Source organism: Panthera tigris, chromosome A3, assembly GCF_018350195.1.
Source record: "Panthera tigris isolate Pti1 chromosome A3, P.tigris_Pti1_mat1.1, whole genome shotgun sequence".
NCBI classification, from domain to species: domain Eukaryota; kingdom Metazoa; phylum Chordata; class Mammalia; order Carnivora; family Felidae; genus Panthera; species Panthera tigris.
Window position 1 is genome coordinate 119729861 of NC_056662.1, and position 20756 is coordinate 119750616.

At 52.1% G+C, this 20756-nt stretch overlaps 1 protein-coding gene across 3 annotated transcripts in view; it reads left to right on the forward strand.

Moving 5' to 3' along the window:
- ADCY3 (adenylate cyclase 3) overlaps window positions 1-20756 on the forward strand; it is an 88249-nt gene that overhangs the window by 38429 nt on the left and 29064 nt on the right. For all 3 annotated transcript variants that reach the window (XM_042982365.1, XM_042982363.1, XM_042982364.1), the window contains exon 3: window positions 6295-6444. In XM_042982365.1, the coding sequence (XP_042838299.1) occupies window positions 6295-6444 (150 nt within the window). The remainder of the gene's footprint in view (window positions 1-6294; window positions 6445-20756) is intronic.

Sequence of the window (20756 nt, forward strand, 5' to 3'; positions counted from 1 at the left end):
GGAGAGGCAGGATGTTCGGGTTAGAACCGTAGAACCCTGAAATAGCACATCTTATTAGAGGGCTGGCGATAGGTCTGATGTGGCTGGGGTGAGGGGAGCTTGGTGGGCGGCGGCCAGGCAGAAGAAACGAGTGACGCCAGACCCCACTTGTCAGGACTGCCATGTTCCATACCTGTAGGGGAGCCATCACATCAGAGTCTGCAGGGTGGTGCCCCGAGGATTGTGCAGTGCACAACCTGAGAAGCTGTCCTGGCAACCTGGCAGATCATGAGGGGCCTCGTGTAACATGTCACATTGGCTAGATGCCTATTCTGGAAGTCGTCTTTGTTTTGGAAGAAGGTGGACATTGCGTATCTGTTAGCAGAGACTCGCCCAAGCTATGAAACAAATTGGAAGCTTCTAGAGGTCCTTTTGTTTTGAGGCACACAGTAGAAACCGGACAAGCTTGGAAGGACCCCTCAGCGGTACCCCAAGGCTCAAACCTTGAATTGTGCTGGGTAGGGTTATATTTCTTGGAGACCCCAGACGTCTCCTGGCACAGCGATGCTGGAGTTTGCTGTGGGCCAGCGCGAGAGCATCTACCCCCTCCGCTGTCTGCAGACCTCCCCACCTGTGTAGATGCCGCAGGTCCTTGCTGGGTTCTGTGCTCCCCACGGGCCCCCAGTGCCTGGGACTTCAGCCTCCACTGACCCTCGTCACAACTCGGCTGAGTAACGTAGGGAAAGCCCTGGCATCATGCTTGGCTGGCGTCTTGCCAGCTGGGCACGAGAGCCGCGGTGGACCCACCCCGAGGCCAGGCTGGCTTCTGATACGCAGTCCCCTGGGTCGGAGCAGATGTTTAATTAATGTCTTAAAACTCAAACTCTGCTTGTAGCGGGGAAAAAAGAGTAAGGAGATCTGAGCTCCAGTGTCAGCACTGCCAGGAGACCACAGGCTCACAGCCTCATTTCTGTGGGCTTCAAGTCTCTTCTGTAAAATGAGAATAAGAACTTTGCTTGTTGTGGCCAGTAGGATTGTGAATATGGAGGTGTGATGAGACTCCATTAGTCTTACTGTTAGGCACGAATTTCCCTTCTCCCCTCTGGAGGAATAGAAAGTCACTAAGAACATATTTTGTGCCAAGCCCTGTCCCGGGTGGTGTCGCATATAACCTCTCTTTTGAGCTTACTGGCCCAGCCTTTGGGGTTCCTGCGAGGATGAAGAAGTCACATCTCAGAGAGGGAAAGTGACTTGCTCCAGGCCACGCAACCTGCTGGTGGTAGGCAAGGTCTGTGTGACTGCACGGCCCAGCCTCTTTCTGCCACTCGTTCATCCAGTAGGCATTGGCGGCTTCCCGTGTGCCAGACCCGGTCCTAGGCACTGGGGAATCCGCAGAGAAACAGAACCAAAGCCCCGTCCCCTTGGAGCTTGCTTTCTAGTGAAGTAAACAGAGTAAACGGACAAATAAAAGGACGAATAAAAAGTGCAGATACTTCTCTGCAGGGTCTTAAACAGGAAAACAGAGAGAGTGTGTGGGGTGGGGGGGAGGTCAGGGCAGGCCCCTGCGAGGAGGGGACATGTCAGCAGGGACCTGACTGATGAGGAAGGTCCCCTCCAGTCTGCAGAGAGCACGGCTCCAGAGTGGGGCCCACAGGCACTGAGTGGCGGCCACCCCAGGCTCCGGCCTGTCTTCCTTGGGCTGGGGAGGTTGGTTGCCTGCAGAGATAACTTCTGCCCTGTTCCTTCCTGCTTTACGGCTCCGTGGAATTTTTTTTTTTTTTTTCCCAAAACATCTAAGTTAGTTTTAATGAACAGAGGCTCCAGTATGGTCTTCCCCTGACAGCAGAGCATCATGAGGTCTCCAAGGGCAGCTCACAAGGATGTTGGCTCCCAGAGCAGCCTTCTCTCCCTGGGTTTCTTCTCCCCAGTTCTGGAGTATTCTGGAATCTCCAGGCTGGAATGAGCCTATGGGGAGGGGTCGTCCTGGGCAGTTGAGGCACCAGCCTGCCTCCAAGGGGATGACTTCTCTTTTAAAGCCCTGCTTAGAGCAGCCCCATGTCCCTGTGGACTGGCAGAAATGTGCAGGATATTGTGATTCATCAAATTCCAAGAGGAAGGACTTCGTAAAGGAATTTTCTCACGGCTGCATTTCTGAGCTGGGGTATTACAAACATTTCATCCGGCTGTCCTGGGTTAGATGAAGCTGTTGAGTCTGAATGTTTACCCACTTGGGAGATTCGTTCATTCTCCTCGTTAGTTTAAAAATCTTGTGTTTAAGAAAAAATAACAGTTCTTTTGCAATGAGATTGCTGCCCAGTCTCTTTCACTGGGGAAAGGGGTTCCCTGGGGTAAGAAGAGGTGACCTCCGTGGCACCCCAGAGCAGAGCTTCTCAGGCTTGTGCGGGGGAATCCCCCCCGAGACGGAAACGTGTGTTGAGTCCAGTATGACAAGCTGCCCCCACCCCCTCCTGGGCCACCCCGAAGAGCCAGGAGGCCGCATCAGGGCTCCTGCTTGGCCTTCGGAACTGCCTGAGCTGGGAACCTCCCTGTCTGTTCACAGGGTCAGGTGTCATGTCTGCAAACCCCTGGCGCTGAGCTCCTTCAGGCAATCATTGATGATGCTGAGAGGAGAAGCCTTCCTGCCACGCTTGGTCGCTGAGTGTGGTATCCGAGGCAGTCTTTGTTTCTGAGACCCCGTCTCTGTAGAGCCCGCATCTTCCTGAAGCCGTGCGTCACCTCCCTGATCGGATGTGATCCCCACCCACCCGACCTCTGTCTGCATCTTTGCTCAGCCTCATCTCCTGGATATTTCCAGGACCATCCCCACTACTGTCCTGGCCTGTACCCCGCCCAGCAAAGTGACCGAGCCTCATTCCTCTGTTCTTGGGCTGAGGTGGCGTGGGAGAGGGTTGGGGTGCAGCAGCTGGGATATTAGAGGGCTGCGTCCCGGGGAGACCATGAGGCTGGGAGGTCAGGTTTGTGATGGCTTCTGGCCTGCTCATCTGCTCCCCAGAAGGGGAAGGGCAAGTAGGGGGAAGACCATACTGGACCCCTCTGAAGGGGTCAGGGTGAGGGGCAAGTTGTGACGTGGTTGCACTACCTCAGGTGGCTCTGGGGAGCACAGGATCCACAGCAACCCTGAGGACCCTTTCGTTGAGGTAAGTTTAGAGAATTGGGGGAGCTCTGAGAAGCACAGCCTGGGGCTCCTGGGAGAATCCTCTAGGAAGGAATAAGCTCACTGCGATGCAGGGAGAGAATTCCCTGGCACGGGGGGGACCTGCGGGACCCACAGGACTCTCCGGCGTGTGGCCTGGACAGGGCCATTTGCCTCCACATCCCCTCACAGACGAGCTGAGAGTGCAGGTCGAGAAGGGGTGGGCAGGGGACAGGAAGCAGTATGACCCTCTGGCCACCCTGGGAACCGACCCGCCTTGCCTTCCCTCCAGCCTTTCCGAGCAGGTCATTTCCAGGCCCACCTTTGCCCTCAGAAGTGAGGTCTGATGAGGGCCAGCCGGGGTCAGGACTGCAGGGACTTCCGAGATGAGGTAGGCCGCCCCTCAGCTCATAGGTGGTCAAGTGGGGACTCAGGGAAGTTTCTTGACCTAGCACGTTCCCCATCCAGCGAGGGGCAGGGCAACAGTCCAGGGCTCCTCCTAAGTTTGTTTTCTGCACCTGCCAAGTGGAATGCAAACGTGGATCTTATTTTAAAATAGGCTGAAGGGAGTGCTGTCCCATATAGATGGTTTCCATTGTGAACCAAACCTGAATCCTGTTATACTCTTTGTTTGTTTGTTTGTTTTGAGAGGGAGAGAGGGAGCAGGGGAGGGACAGAGAGAATCCAAAGCAGGCTCCACACTGTCAGCACAGAGTCCAACGCAGGCCTCAAACTCCCGAACCAAGAGATCGTGACCTAAGCCAAAATCGAGAGTCAGACGCTTAACCGACTGAGCCACCCAGGCACCCCTGTTATACTCTTTGGATAATAACCTTTGGTGGGAATTGGTTTAAAGCTTTCCTGTTATAGTTGCTCTCTGTCTACAGAGCAGGTGGTTTACTTAAGGAGGGACCCCGATGGGGAGTAAAACAGTTATTACTGACACCGGCTCAGTGCTTACACTTTATGGAGTCTGCTCTATCCACCCCGTGAGGTGGACAGCAGGGCCTGTTGGGGGGCAAGAGACCCCTAGGCGTGGAGCTCTGTCCATGGCTCAGTGTGACAGCCCAGGTGGTGGCCAGGGCCAGAGATGGGTCTGGAGCCTCTGGTTCAGAGTTGTTGACACCGGTAGGTATGGGGCCCAGACTTGTGGCTCGTCTGCGTGCAGCTACTCCCTTGACCTCTAGGACCTAGAGACCCTCGGCCCTGGTGACTGCTGTATCCGGACCCTGTGTGGGTTTTGGCAAAGTGCCCCCACTCGGTGAGATGCCTGAGGTACAGCCTGACCTTGTTGACTAGCTTCCTGTGCCATGAATTTGGGACTGGGCAGATTCTAAGGCTATACAGCCCCCAGAGGAAGGTGACCTTTGGGCTGGTAGACATTCTTGGACCTCAGGCCAGACCGGCTTGGAGACGCAGCGTGATCTTTGTGATTTGCTTTGACTCACTTAATGTAAATTGGCAGCTCTTTGGGTTATCAGGTATTTAATAAGTGTCCTGAGGCCGTATTGGTAGTGCTCAGGTGGGAATGGCCTATCATGTCCAAGCAAAAGTTCAGGAGATATCCCTTAGGATTTCTGAAATTGCCCACTTGCCCCATGAATGGTATAGTGATGGGGCTGCCCAGCCCCAAGAACACAATGAGTTGTTAGTTGCTGGAACCAGCAGTTTAAGGAGCTGCTTAAATTCAGAGCTGCGTCTGGTGACTTGATGACCAGTCTCAAGACACATCGCGTGTACTAACTCATTATTCAGTGGGCCTGTGATGAGTGCCCAGGCCTGCAGGAACTTTCTGCTGGGCGTGGTGGGTCCTCAGGGTTGATCAGCCCCTGATAAAACACAAAAACAGAGGGGAATATGGCACAACCAAGAGTATCCAGAAAATTAATGTCAGAATTAACCTCTCATCGTTTATTAAGCCATCTTGTTTAAAAATCTAAAAGTGACTTCCCTGCATTTTTCACCTACCCAGGATCCATTATCCTTCACTAAGAGAACACTTTCTCCCCCTGGGGCCAGAAATGAAGAACTTCTGCCTCCCTACCCACATCTCAGCTAGACTTCTGCCTGAGAAACCACGCCCTTCAGAGGAGGGGGTCTGCCTTCCTCAGGCTCGACCTCAGGGAACCAAGGTGGGGAGGGTGTGAGCCTCAGGGAATGGGCAGGGCCAGACCTTGTTGGAGCTGGCTCCTGGCAGGTGGCTTTGGAGAAGCAGGAGGAGCTAGAACCTGGTGCAGCCCCAGATGGGGCCCAGTCAGGGTCAAAGACTGGGGCCCAGGAAATGAGCACCAGGAAATGAGATGTGGTTTGAACGTTCAGGTCCATATCCAAGGTTACCTGCAGCAGGAGGCGGTTGAGTCTGCAATCCCAGCAGCCTGTGGAAACGGGCTGGGGACCACAGACACCTAGGGGAGTCTGGAGGGTGCCAAGGATGGAGGAACAGACTCAGTGCCCAAGAAGGCCTTTGTAGCGATGTACTGAGCTTTCAGGACAGACATCCGTCGCACAGCTGCCCTGTCCCCTTCCCGTAACTTCCTCATGGGACCTCGGTACTGGTACCGGCCACCCCTCATCTGCTGGCAGGTGGGGTTGGCTGGGAGGATGCACGTGAATGCCAGACACCTGTATACCTGCAGCGTCACGTGGAAGGTAGCGTGAGGGCTGGGAGTTGGCCCAACACGGCTTCACATCTGTGACCTTCAGTGCAACCTGCAGCTTTTAGGATTATACACCCCCAGCTAGTAGATCGGGGTTTTGTACACTCTCCTCCCAGCTAATCAGCACAGCACCTAAGGGCGCCTAATAAGTAAGTCCTCAGTAAACGGTGGTTGAACAAATGAGAGAATGAATGAATTGGGGAGCAGAGGGACCGTCAGGCCACACAGGTGCACGGGATCGGCCAATTTAGCTGCGCTGTGAGCAGGAGAGGCAAACAGCCCCATAACCAGCCTTCCAGGCCGGGGCCTCACCCACCTATGGTAAGCGGGGCAGGGTCTGTTCCAGGGCCCTAAACGTCTCATCAGGGTCAGAGGCTAGCCGGGGCCCTCCCTGGACACTGGGCAACTAGGGGTTTGATTTTCGTTACCACCCACCCCCCCTTCTCCATCCTCTCTCCTGAGCATGTGCCTTCACCATTGTCCTTTTCTCTCCTCGGGGCACAGATCCTGGCCAACGTCTGCCTCTACCTGTGCGCCATCATGGTGGGCGTCATGTCCTACTACATGGCGGACCGCAAGCACCGCAAGGCCTTCCTGGAGGCCCGCCAGTCGCTGGAGGTGAAAATGAACCTCGAGGAGCAGAGCCAGCAGCAGGTGAGGTCCTCGCGGGGTGGCCATGCGGCCGTGCAGGCCTGGAGTCCGGGGCCAGTGACCGGGGCCAGAGAGGGGCCGATTGGGAGGGGGTGGGCCTGGGACAGTGCAGCCCCCCCCTCTCCCCCGCCCCCAGGGCTCAGGGATCACCTGCCAGGGCCAGGTGATGGCTGCCTCCTGGGCCTCTGACCGTCACAGGGCTCCTTCTGACTTCGGAGAGCTTGCCTTGCTGGAAGCCCTGTCCTCTCTCCTCCTCTGTGCTTGACCTAATCCTCCCCTTCTCCTGTTTTTTCCCCCCTATAATTTAAAACTTTTTAAAGAACTACATTGGCCCAAGCAGTCACCAACGACTCCTTGTGTTCCTCTCTCAGGTGAAAAAGTTCTCTGGCTTTATTCTAAGTGCTTTTCCCCCCATGGGCATCACTTCAGGTCAGTCCTCCTCAGCCACCCTTTCCGGTTCTACGGCTGATTCGCCATGTGTCCCTGCTGTGCACTCTGAGCCGTGTTCTCTGCAGTGGGGTGGGCCCAGCCCATAGCAGGGGGGCCTTCTGGGTGAGGCCCATCAACCTGCTCGCCTCCACCCAGGGCGCTAAGTTTCCTTCACGCTCTGTGCGTCTCCTACTTCCTTCTCCTTCTGAGTCCTCAATGAAGAAGTAAAACCAGTCCAAACCCTGGGGACCCCACTGTTTACATTTTTCCATTGAGAGAAGTGCCTGCTGCCCCCGCTCTTTCTTTACTGGCTTTACTTCAGCCTGATCCACCACAGAACCACCCAGTTCTCGTGTGATTCAGTCTTTTAAATAGTTTCTGGTCTGGATTCATCTCCGATGCCTTTTGAAGGTCTGCAGAAATTACATCCGCCAACTTCCTGTTATCCATAGGTTTATTTCCTGCTAACAAACAAACTCAATAGTTTGAAAATAGAGGATTCCCTGTTCTGGGAACCATGTCATTTTGTGTTCAGGTGGTGCTCTTGGCTCTGGATTCACTGAAACGGCTGTTTTCCACTCAGGTGGACAGGGCCAGAGTTTCGGGGGCCTCTCTGGAGCCTTTGCCTGGGGACCTCCTTGGCGGGCCTCCCCTTTTCTAGATGATGCTCTTTGAAGGCACACACTGAGTCATTTGCTGATGAGTCCTCACTTCCTCTGTCCTGGGGATGTGTTTTCTCTGTTTACCAAGGAGATCTAGAAGCTTCTGAGCTGGGCCTCAGACTCCACTCCTTCAGAAGGCAGGTTTCAGAAGAGGAATCTCCCCAGCCTCTGTTGCCACAAGGGGCCAAGCTTAGCAGGTCATTGAATTTGCCTCCTTGTCCCCACCCCTGTAGCCTGTGGTTACCCACGAGCTGCTTCTGCTTGAATGTATGTAAAGAATCCCGTCCTTTACTGGTTTTAGAGTGTCTTGAAAGGCGTTCTTCAGTTTCTGTTTTACATGCTGGCTGGGTTCTTTCTGCATCTCCTCTCTCATACCGTGGAGGCATCCCTCTGGATTCTCTACATTAAAAAAAAAAAAAAAAGCTTGTGTCATCGCTTATCTGGGTCAGGAGTTCTTTTTCTAGAGTATTTGTGCAGCCTTCAGCACACCTGTCAGTCTTGTCTGTCTCAGGACATATAGTTGGTATAATCCAGGACATCCTCAGTCACATCAAACAGTGCTTGGTGGGGGGTGTCCCGGTGCTATAGAGGAAGGTCCTGTGTCTCACCTGGATCTGATATTCTCTGCATAGATAATATGGACAAGTTATCCACCTCTTAGAGCCTTGCTTTCCTCATCTGCAAAGTGGGGGTGTTGATACTCCAGAGCAGGAGTATTGATGCTTGTCTTTAGGTTTCCCTGAAGGCAGAAATACAAGCAGAAGTGCTTTGTAACCCGTAGAGCTTGGAAATGGGGACGGTCAGGCTGCGGTACACAGGCCGTGGAGTACATGGGCATTTTCTAATGGCCCCGCTGGGCAGGGTCAGGGTTGGGAGCCTGACAAAGAGTGCCATTCCTACCTGCTCCGGGACTCCCGAGCGCCACGTAGCAGCCAGGGGGCGCTGGCAGCCTCTCCGGGCCACGCTGCTCCTCTGCTGTGTTGTGAGCAGTAGCAAAGCAGACACTGGCTCCAGGAGAGAGGAGTCCAGGGAGGCCGAAGGGAGGTGCACAGGGTGGAGAGGCACAGATGCACACCCCCAGGCTTAACTGGGACACAGCAGGTGCCTGTAAGTATCTATCTAGTGGAATGAATTTGTCTTGCCCAGCTCTAGCCTGAGTGTGACCTTGGGCCAGCTCCTTCGCCTCTTTGGGCCTCAGTTTCCCTATGTGTAAAGTGTACGTGAGAATAAAACCTTTGGTGAAAATCAGATAATCTGCGTCTATCCCTTTGGGAATGAGAAAAGCACTGTTACCATCAGGAGGGGCGGAATTCTGCACACACACCGCCCCCCCCGAAACTGGGTGTTGCAGTTCGCCCATGTTTTCCTTAGGACTCTTGTGACCGTGTGCATGAGATCTGTTTGCAATTTTACTTTCTTTCTGTGTCCTTGGCAGGTTTGGACATCATGGTTGTGCTGGGTTTAGGAAATAAGTGTTTCCTCTTTCTAACCTGGGAGAGTTTGAAGAAGATATGGGTTCTTTGCAGGAGTAGAAGGACTCTTGGGGCGCCGGGGTGGCTCGGTTGAGCATTCAGCTCTTGATTTCTGCTCAGGTCATGATCCCAGGGTCGTGGGATCGAGCCCCACATCAAGCCCCGCATCAGGCTCCATGCTAACAGCACAGAGCCTGCTTGGGATTCTCTCTCTCTCTCTCTCTCTCTCTCCCTCCCTCCCTCCCTCCCTCCCTCCCTCCCTCCCTCCCTCCCTCTCTCTCTCCCTCTCTTTTTCTCTTCCTCCCTCCCTCCCTCTCCCTCCCTTCCTCTCCTTCTCCCTCTGCCCCCCTCCCCAGCTCTCGTGCACGCTCTCTTGCTCTGGCGTGCTCTCTCAAATAAAAAAACATGGCTCACTAGTGAAGCCTTGTGGCTCAGGAGTTTTCTTTATGAGATTCAGTCTCCCTCAAAGGTACGAGGTTTTTTGTATAAGTTATAACATGTTTTTGTTTTTTCAGGAACCTAACCAACTTCATATGAATATGTCACATTTTTGACGTGGGATTTTGTCTTTCCGTGGGTTTTATAGCGATATTCCCTTTTCATTACTGATATTGCTAGTTTGGGCCTTCTCTTTTTTTTATTTGTCCTTAATCTGTCTTGCTGAGGTTTATTAATGTTTGAACCTTTTCAGTGAATCACCTTTTTGTTGCTTTCTTTGTGCACTTCCGTAATGCATTATGTTTTTGACTTTGATTCTCTTCTACTTCCTTTGAGGTTGACATCATGTCCTTTTTTACCTTCTTGAGATGGAATTTAACTAATTTTAGCATTTTTCTTTTCTAAAACACGCTCCTGGTGCTCGGATGTCCCACGTTATGTGCTTTTGCTTCCTTCTACAGATTTTGATATGTCCTATTTCTGTTGTCATTTAGTTCAAAATACTTTCTAATTTCCACTGAGGTATCTTTGATCCCCAGGCTGTTTGAGGGTACATCAATTAGTTTGCAAGCATACAGGGAATTTTTAAGGCCCTCTTTTTATTATTGATTTCAGTTTACTTTGCTGCAGTCAGAGAACATATTCTGTGTAATCTCAGTCCTTTGAAATCCGTCGGAACTTGAGTTTTGACCTCTCATTTTTTATTAATTTTGATATACTTAAAGTCAACATGGATTTTTACAAAAATGCATCAAAATATCTTCCAACAATGAAGTAATGCTGATACATGTCCATCATGATGCATTTGCATCTACCCCAAATTAGTATTTTTACCTTTTTGGGCACAGTGCAAGGGCCTCCCAACATTTAATTCCCCTTCCCCCAGACTTTCTGGCTATTGCAAGTATTTTATTTATCCTTTTTTTATTTTTTTTTATTTTTTTTAATGTTTCTTTATTTTTGAGAGAGACAGAGCATGAGCGGGGGAGGCAGAGAGAGAGGGAGACACAGAATCTGAAGCAAGTTCCAGGCTCTGAGCTGTCAGCGCAGAGCCCGACGCGGGGCTCGAACTCTTGAACTGCGGGATCATGACCTGAGCCTGAAGTCAGATACTCAACCAGCTGAGCCACCCAGGCGCCCCCCTCCCTTTTTCTAAAGTTTATTTATTTATTTTGAGAGAGAGAGATGGGGGGACGGGCAGAGAGAGAGAGAGAATCCCAAGCAGGCTCTGCCCTGTCAGTCCAGCTCTTCCATCCTCTTGAAGAATTGCCCTTAGTGTCACTCTTCACGAAGGTCTGTTAGGGAAGTCTCTGCATTTCTAATTGCCTGAAAACGTGTTCAGTTTGCTTTCGGTTTTGGAAGTCACTTGCTGTCAGAGGTAGAATTCTAGGTCGACAGCGCTGGACTCAGAGCCCTTTGGAGGCGTCATTCCATTATCCTGTGGCTTCTGCTATTTTTGTTGAAATGCCGGCTGGCTGGCTGACACACTCTTGCTCCTTTTAAAGTAATACGTAGCTTTTGTATTTTTTTCCTCCGGTTGCTCTTACAGTCTGTCTCTGGTGTCCAGCAGTTTCATGGTGATGCGCCTGGCGGTTTTCTTTGCAGTTACCCCGCGTGGTATTTGAGGAGCTTCTTGAATTGATGGCTTGATGTCTTTCATCAGTTTTGAGATGTTCAGCCAGTATCTCTTTGCCCCATTCTTTCCTTTCCTTCCGGGACTCTAGATGTCCTTGTTAGACATTACCATGTTCCAGAAATCTCTGTGTTTTTTTCTAAATCTTCCTTTTTTTTTTTCCTGCGCTTCAGACTGAATATTTATACTGATGTGACTTCCAGGTTACTAATCCTTTGTCTGCTCAGTGCTTGAGCTCCTCTGTTGCATCTTTAATTTCAATATTGCATTTTTTTCATCTCTAGAATTTCCTTTTGACTTAAGTAAAAGACACATTCCACTTCTCTGGTTAAGTTCTCCATTTTGTCATCTATTCTTTGGAACATAGTAAAAATTTTAAACTTTTGGACAATGGCAATATCTGAAATACTGACGGGTCTGCTTTCCCCTGTTGATTTTTGGTCCCATCTCATGGCATCATGGCCTTTAACATTTTTTTTTTTTAATTAAAAAAAATCTTTTTTAAGTTTGAGAAAGAGCACGGGTTGGGGAGGGGCAGAGAGAAAGGAAGAGAGAGAGAATCCCAAGCAGGCTCCACACTGTCAGCGTGGAGCCCCATGTGGGGCTCGAACTCGCAAAACCGTGAGATCATGATCTGAGCCGAAACCACGAGTCGGATGCTTAACTGACTGAGCCACCAGCATCCTGGCCTTTTTAAAAAAATGCTGGATAAATACATGAATATCATGTATGGAAAATAGTAGCAGCTCTGAAGGATGTGTCTCTCCAGAGAGGACTGACTTTTCTTGCACCTCACCTTGATCCAGTGTGGGGTCTAGAAGATTTGGGGCTGGGTTTTAGTCCGAGAGCTGGTTTCTGTTGTGCCTATGCTTAGGAAATAGTCCTTCAAGGGTCTTAACTCAGAGGCTGGTCCTCCCCTTGAAGGACCCTGGACTCCCCGCCACAATAAGACAGCCAAACTACCCTTCAGTGTTAGCCTCTCAGCTCTCACTTTCCACTTGGGTTCTTGGTCTCTCACCCCATGTCGCTTGGCGGTGGGCAGACGCCTTGCAGGATTTGTGTAGAGAAAGGCTCTCTTGTCTCCTGGACCTCACCCCTCTGCTCTGCCTTGGAATGCTTGCTCACCCATCCTTGCTTCTCCACCCCCTTGAAAGCTGAAGCCATTGCTCTCCATCCATCCTCTGAACGCTGACCTCAAGGGCAAAAGTGACAGAGTGTGTTGGGCTTGCTCAAGTGTGTTTGCCCTCAGAGACCTTGTCCCCTCCCATCCTAGCCACCTTGGTTGTTTCCCGTAGGCTTCAGATAGCCGTCTTATCCAGCTTCTGTAGTTGTTCGTGGCTTAAGTGTCGGTCTGGTGTAAGTTCCTCTGTAATAGCAAGAAAGAGGGGTGCCTAGGGGGCTCAGTCAGTTGGGCGTCCAACTTCGGCTCAGGTCATGATCTCGTGGTTCATAAGTTCAAGCCCCGCTTTGGGCCCGCTGCTGTCAGCACAGATCCTCTGTCTCCCCCCCCCCCCCACCCCCCGCCTCTGCCCCTCCCCTGCTTGCACTGGCTTTCTCTCTCAAAAATAAACATTTTTTAAAAATAGCAAGAAGCAAAGGTTGGATGTTATTTTACACTTCTTTATGTTGATTTTTAAGTAGCTAAAAATGTACATAGTATAAAATCGTGAAGGTGTGAAAAAGGTTATACCGTGGAAGGTAAGCTTCTCACACACAGCCGTCCTCTTCCCCGTCCCTCAGACAGCCACCGTCATGTCTCGTGTGCCTTTCAGGATTCCAGTTCTTTCCAAATCTGGATCTGGGACACAGACTTTTCACACCCACGCAAATAGTATATCCCCTCTTCCGTACTTGATCTTTCACCTGCTGTCTTCGAGAGGGTTCTAAGTCCACGTGGCACTGCCTCATCCTTGTTAGTGACTGCATTGTATTCCATTATAGAGACGTGACATTTCTTTAATTGGGCTCCTAATTGTACAGTTGAGTGGCACCAAGTACCCCCACAGTGTTGTGCGACCGTCACCACTATTCGCTTCTAGAACTTTTTCATCATCTCAAACCGAAACGCCGTGGCCATTAAACATGAGCTCTCCCACCTCCTTTCCCCCCCGGTCCTGGCTACCGCCATCCTACTTTCTATGTCTATGAATTTACCTTTTCCAGGCACCTCACATAAGTGGAATCAGACACTATTTGTCCTTCTGGGACCGGCTTGTTGCACTCTGCGTGGTGTCTTCGGGGCTCATCCGTGTTGCAGCCCCTGTCAGGATTTCCTTCCTTTTCAAGGTTGAATGATACTCCGTTGCATGCGTATACCCCATTTGTTTATCCGTTCATTTGTAGAGGGATACTGGGTTGTTTCCACCTTTCAGCTGCTGTGAACACGGCTGTGCGGGTACCTGTTTGAGTCTCTGCTCTCAGTTCTTGGGGGCATATACCCTGAGGTCAAGTTGCTGGGTCATATGGTAGTTTTACGTAGAGTTCTAATTTTTTGAGAAACCAGGCACGTACATTTTTATTTTATTTTTTAAGTGCTTTTATTTTTTTTAAGTTTATTTATTTGAGGCGGGGGCAGAAAAAGAAGGAGAGAGAGAATCCCAGGCGGGCCCCCCCCGTTGCGGGGCTCAATCTCACCAACCGTGAGATCATGACCTGAGCCAAAATCAAGAGTCAGATGCTTAACCAACTGAACCACCCAGGCGCCCTGGCACATTTTTAATGTTGAGAAATATTACCAAATCATCTCATATAGAGGTTCTAACAATTGGCACTCCTCCCGACCGTGAATGGGAGCGCACTTAGACGGTTAAAGTTTCCTTGTTTATCGAGAAAAGGCTTCTTTGACGTGGAACCTGCAGCTCCTCCAGAAATGCCTGTTGACAAACCCCAGTGGCAGGGGAGAGGCCCCACGGCGGTAGTGGTGGCCTGTGAGCCCTTTCCTGCTGTTGACTCTTTTGGTTCAAGTCACAGCCAGGTAGACTGGGGTTTGGGAGAGGCTTCTGTGTATTTTTTGACATATGTCGTGCAATATCTGTTAAGCGCAAGTGTAAAGAAAAAAACGCTGATAGACAATTATTCTTTCAAGTCTTTTGTGCTTCTGTGTTTTGAGAGGGTCCTAAAACCATGTTTTTCTGATTATAGAAGTACCGCCTCATTCTCGTAGAGGATTCTCATAGAAAGCAGCCAAGAATTCTTATAAGAGTATAAGAGTAGCAGCCGAGAACCAGATATTTGAGCCTTTATGGCTGTGTCCTGTGGCTGCTGTGGACATTAAATGTAAAGAGCGTGTTCAGCGCCGTGTCTGGACCCCGTAGCCACTCGTACTGACTACTGTCGTGCTGCCGTTGGTGGATAAAAGTGTGCAGAAACAGAGAAGTATAGAAAAGACCCCCAAACTTCCCATCGTTTGGGTGCTTCTTTTAAAAACAATTTTAAAGAATACAAACGTGATCAGTCGTGTGCTCAGCTAGGAAAGGTTTTCGAACTTTGCGGGTTTGCTTTGCTTTTTCTTTTTCCTTTCCGCGGAGGGGACGTTCTTACAAAGTTAACCACGTAAAAGTGTGCAGTCAAGTACCTTCCCCGTGTTGTCCAGGCACCACCTCTGTCTGGTCCCAGAACGTACTCATCGCCTCAAAAGAAAACCCCATGCCCAAGCCTGATTTTTTAAAACCGCAGAGAAGGGTACCTGGTGAGTATCGGGACAGCCCCGAGCAGTAGGTTCCTTTCCTTGCCCGGAAGGACAGGAGCCTGAGATCCGTGCACACACACACCCACGTGCTGCATGCTCCTCTCCGTGAGAGTCTGAAGCTTGCACCAGAGGCAAGTCCTGCCGGGGAGTTTGGACCTGGGATTTACATCCGACGCTTCCTCCAGCGTTTTCTGGGCAACAGTGAGACCTGGCTTTCCAACCTTCTCACCTTTCCCACCTTTCCCACCTTTCCCACCCTTCCCACCTTTCTCACCTTCTCATCTTCAGTCTTCTGAAAAAGGGAGATTAAAGATGGTGCCATTCATCAGGTTGTTGGGGAATCACTTGAAGTAAGGACACGAAGCCGAGTCAAACATGGTGAGGCCCTTCAGTGCTATTGCTGCTGTCACAATGGCTCCTGCTCCGGGGATGCCGAGGTGGGAGGAGACCCAGGTGGCTGCCTCCCACGGGGCTGACTTGACTTCCCGGGCAAGTTGGCCGAGGGCAGACCAGGAGCAGAGACCGGCGGTCCCATCTCACTGTCCTATGAGGGCCGCTGGCGAGCATAAAAATGAGATCACGGGATGAAAATGCTAGAAAGGGCTGCAGAAAGTCCTAGAGGGAGATGAAACAGAAGCTGGCTTGGACGTGGCTCCCGTTTGAGGAGCTGTTTGAGGTCAGTGCCACAGTAGCCACTCACGGTGTTTAAACGCCTGTGTAAAAAAAATGCCCAATTAAATTCTCAGCATCTCCTTTGCAGAGGCGGCTCCATTTCAGAATTTGGCTCTTACGATCCGCATCCCGCTTTGTATTTTGTCGGCATGGCTTTATCTTGTCCTCTAAACTGCCTTGGGAGGAAGCACCGTGTGCTGAGGGGAAGTCCTGCCCTGGTGGCTGTGTGGCCTCCCGTGGGCAGGCTCCTCTCTGGGCCTCGGCCCCTCCTCAGTTAGTGAGGCCCAGGGGATCCCATCCCAGATCCTCTGATTTGGTTTTCTTTACTGCTGTCACCGGGGAGGTTGCTCTCTCATGTGAAAGTTCCCAGCCTGCTGCTAAGGGCAGGTGACTCCCAACAGGTGGACATCAGCCGTCGTCCCCAGGGAAGGTTCAAAGCAGCCCTGGGCCTGGTGCACAGGCTTCCCCTTCTGCTTTGCCACCGAGGTGGGCATGTCTGGGTAGTGAAAAGAAGAGGCATGGGCGCCTCAGGTTCCAGTCACTCCTGCTGAAGCCTCCCTGGCTCCAGGCTTCTTTCTGCAGGGAGGGGCAGGGCCGGACAGCTCTGAGGTCCTTGCGGAGCTGAGGTCCGGGAGGGTGGCCCTGGTGTGCTCGTATCTCACTTTGTAGGCAGTCCATGGCCCTTACCTGTGACACATGGCCGTCAAAGTGGACTTGAGGACCCAGCTCCATGGGCCCGTTAAGGTAGAGCAGAAAACCCAGGGGACTGAAGAACTGGGGTTGTTTTCCTTTATTCCCCTGAGGCCATGCACCAGAGTTTAGTTGGGGACCTTGCAGGTTGCTAAGCGCCCCAGCTGCCATCTGGGAACGACAGGCATCGGGGAAATCCGCCCGGCACATACCTACTGCCAGGTACAAACTGCAGAATCATGAGCTCCCCTGGATCTCACGCTCCGAGTTCCCTTCCCAGGGAGGGGGACGTGGTTGAAGTCAAGGAAGCGGCGGAGGGTGGAAGGATGACGGGATGGCACAGAGGGCAGCCAGCCTTTCCTTCAGACCACGTTCCGTTAGATGGGTCAGCCTGTCCTTATCAGGGAAGAAAGGGCTGCCCTCTGTCCCCACCCTTCAGAGGTGAGGAGGGAGAGCCCAGGGCTGACCGTGCAGGGTTGAGCCTAGGTCAGAAAACCACCCACCGGCCCCAGTGAGGGCCAGGTCATGTTCATCCGGGGCGCCCTAGGGAGCGCGGTGTAGGCTGACGCTGGGTGGTTTTCCACTTAGCTCCTGGGGGGGGACACGCAGGGCAGAATGGCCACTTTGCTCTGCCTTTCCTTTTACTTAAACCCAAAGCCCAGGGTCACTGTGACCAGGGATGGCCTTTCTTCTTCACGGTGGAGTCTTTCTCTAGGTGCAGGACCTTCCGCCCTTGAGCATGTCTTGGAGGGAAGACCCACCCCTTTACCATAAAAGCCACAAACGTCTCTCCCGGGAGCCCCCGAGCTTGGGATTCTGGCATGCTGCCATTTCGTAAGCTCGCTGTGTCTTGTCTTCTTGATGTCCCTCCTTGCATTCTGCCCACGCTTGCTTCACTGTTCCCTTCGAGGCCTTTTGCCGTGAGGGTAAGGCAGAGAGTAATCCCGCCCCTGAGCCTTGCTCTCACGAGAGGCTGGTGGGGAAGAGGGAAGTCAGGGCGGGAGAGAGACAGACACACAGATACTGAGCGAGAAGAACTGAGAAATCAGCTACCTCTTGTCCTCAGTTGTCCATCGTGACTGTTGTCCTGGCAACAGTGAGATTGGGGCTGGGGACCCGTCTCCTGGGGAGCCGCGGGGGGAGAGGAGGCTGGTGGGGTGGGAGGAACGTGGTCCCACTGCGCCACAGCTCTGCCTCTTGCTGTGTGGTGGCCTGCGGCCAGGCTCTTGTGCCAGCAGCACCTGACGCAGGTGGGGCAGACCCGTCGTCTACTAGACAGCCACAGAGGACCCCCTCATCCCAACGTCAACCAAGAAATACACTTGCTGTCTTAACTTCCTCACACGCCCACTCGTGAATATAGCTAATAGTTGTTAAGTTTTCGTTTTTAGCCTTGAATGTATCTTGGTTTGAGAAAAGCCAGAAGGCGGATTTCCCATGGTGTGGGGTAGAAATCCGTGCTTCTGTTGGTTCCCACCCCCCACTTCTTGGATTTCACAGAATGTTCTTCATTCTAGCATTTCAGCACTTAGAACAAATCCGCATTTTAGATAATGCAGGTGATGAGCCGCGGAGCACAGGTTGTTCTAAAGCCTTGACGGGCTCCTGGCAGTGGGAGGACATCTGCTGTGTCAGGTAGACCCGGGCCCTGGTGGTGATGACAGCATTGCAGACGGCACTGTGTATGGGGGGGGGGGGGGGGGGGGGGGGGCGTGGCTTCTGAGCTGGGGCCCTGCCGGAGTCACATCCTGCCACGGCACTTTTATCCCCAGTTTTAGCGTCTGCTGTCCATGACCAGCTATGGAATATCCCTGCCTTTCTCTGGCTGTGGGACCGACATCTTGTTTAGTAATGGCGTAGTTGATTGGACAGTTACCTTGTGTCAAGTCCCGGGGCTGCATTTTTACTGGATTATCTCATTTAATCGTCGCAGCAAACCCAGAGAAGGGTGGGCACGCATTCCCTCCTGGCCACGGCTTCTGTTCAGTTCTGTTTACTAGGCGTTTTAGTTGTAGTCTCTGGACATCTGGCCTGTGGGCATCGGCTTTGTTTGACCTGCCCAGAGTTTTAAATTTCTAATACTTAAGGATTTGGACATTCTATATAAAAACTTGCATTTCTGACCACCTTGGGAAATGGGAGGATCGGACAACGCAGGGCTCAGGAGTAAGGTTTGCATTCACATCCTCGCCAGGCCACTTACTTGCCCCGTGTCCTTGAGTCAGTTATCATGCCCTCTGACCCCGTTTCTTTGTCTGTGAAATGAGATTGGAATAAGATTGTTAGAAGGTCTAAAGGAGAGCATTGCACAAATATTTGGGGCATTCTTCTAGGCACTAGGGATGTAGTTGTAAGCAGAACAGATTCCAGTGGGGGAGATAGATATTAAGTAAATGAGCATATGCTATTAGAGGTAGGACAGTGGTGGGCAAAGCAGGAGAAGGAGCATAGGAATTGCCTGGGGGTGAAGGAAGGTTGCTATTTAATATTGTGTGGCCAGAGAAGCCTTTCTGATAAAGTGAGACTTGAGTAGAGACCTGAAGTTAGGGCGTGAGCCATGCCACGTTCCAGGGAGAGGGAGCAGTAAGTGCAAAGGCCCTGAGGTACGTTCACAGGACATCATGGCAGCAGGTGAAGGTGGAGTAGAAGTGAGAGGAAGAGAGGTAGGAGGTAAAGGAGGGAGATGATGAGGAACAAGTCCTGTAGGACCTTGTAAGGACCATGGCTTTTTCCCTGAAGGAGATTGGAGACATTGGAGGGCTGTAGGTTTTGTTTTTTTGTGTTTTTTTTAATATGAAATTTATTGTCAGATTGCTTTCCATACAACACCCAGTGCTCATCCCAACAGGTGCCCTTCTCAATGCCCATCACCCACTTTCCGCTCCCTGCCACCCCCCATCAACCCTCAGGTTATTCTCAGTTTTTAAGAGTCTCTTATGGTTTGGCTCCCTCCCTCTCTTTTTTTTTTCCTTCCCCTCCCCCATGGTCTTCTGTTAAGTTTCTCAGGATCCACATAAGAGTGAAAACATACGGTATCTGTCTTTCTCTGCCTGACTTATTTCACTTAGCATAACACTCACCAGTTCCATCCACATTGCTACAAAGGGCCATATTTCATTCTTTCTCATTGCCACGTAGTACTCCATTGTGTATATAAACCACAATTTATGTATCCATTCATCAGTTTGATGGACATATAGAGGATTGTAGGTTTTAAATGGATCAGTCTGGCTGCCGGTGGAGAAGAGACAGCAGTGGAAGCAGGGAGGCCAGTTAGAAGCTATGTAGTAATTTTAGGGAGAGCGGATAATGGCTTAGACCAGGATGGAAGTGATGAGGGGAAGGATTCTGGGTGTTTTTTGAAGGCAGAGCCAACAGATCTCACTGCTGAGTGGCATGGGGGATGGGGGAGTGGGGAGTCCGTGATGGCTGTCGGGATTTTAGCCCGGAGGCGATCGGAAGGGCGGGTGGCTCTTTACAGAGACGGGAGGATGGTGAGAGGAATGGGTTCGGTGGGGGGTGGAGAGTCAGGACCCGCTGAGTTGGAGATGTCTCACAGACATCCAGGAAGGCAGTCATCCTACGCGCTACACACACGTCTGGCAGGCTGGAAGGGCTGTGCCTGCATTTGCAGACTCCTGCTGGGCCCTCCCGGGTCGAGGATGGTGGGCCCTGTAGGACAGTGCCTCAGGCTGGGGAGCTCAAGGCCAGTTGGCAACCAGACAACACCTGGGGAAACTTTTATCATTTCTCCTCAAAGACAATAGGAGGTGATTCTGCTACGTGAGTCTCAGACCTGCACCCTCTCTTCTGCCCCAGAGGCTCTCAGGGCCTTGCAGAAGGCAGCCAGAGGGGGGACAAGGAGAGAAGCACCCAGTAGAAACTCCCATTTCCCCGGCGACTACCTCGGCACGCCAAGCCCCTCTGTGTCCTGGCACGTGCCGCCGGGAACATGGTGCTACGCGCCCAGATGGCAGAAGCAACACGGGACGGTATAACCCAGAGGATCTGGCAGGGGCACAGCTGGGAGCTTGCATTTCTGCGGCTCCTTAAATATGCAGCAGGAGAGCAGCCGTGAGCGCAAAGTAGAGCGCGGAGCCGGTGCCCAGGGCGCCGGGGAAGGTGGCTGTGGAGGGCGTCAGCACCTGCTGAGGAGGCTCAGAGAGGTGTGTTCGGAGTTGGATTTAACAAGGTGCATGTGGATTCTTGGGTGGCTTTTCAGGAAGAGGAGTGGGTGCTGGCCAGTGTGCGGTGGGGAGAATGGAGTCCTGATCCACGTGGAAGGGCAGAGGCAGGTTAGTGAGGGCTGAGCGGGGAGGCGGAGGGAGTCCTCCCCGGACTGCAGTGGCTCATCCCTGGTGTGGGAGGGACCAGAGTCAGCAGCCAGGCCAGCCCTGGGGGGGGTGGGGGGGAGGTCAGGAGCCCAGCCAGCCCTGGAGGGGGACCGGAGGGGAGGCCCAGGGAGAAGAGGAAGGTGGGAGCTGTGTTTGGGAAAAGCACCAGCAAGATTTATTGCTCCCCTGGGAGGAGGCAGAGGGAGTGAAGCCAAACCGCGAGCGACCCTCGCAAGTAGAGAGCGGGTCTGTTTAACCCGCTGGAAACTTCGTGCCCGGGGTGGGTTGAGCTGTTGC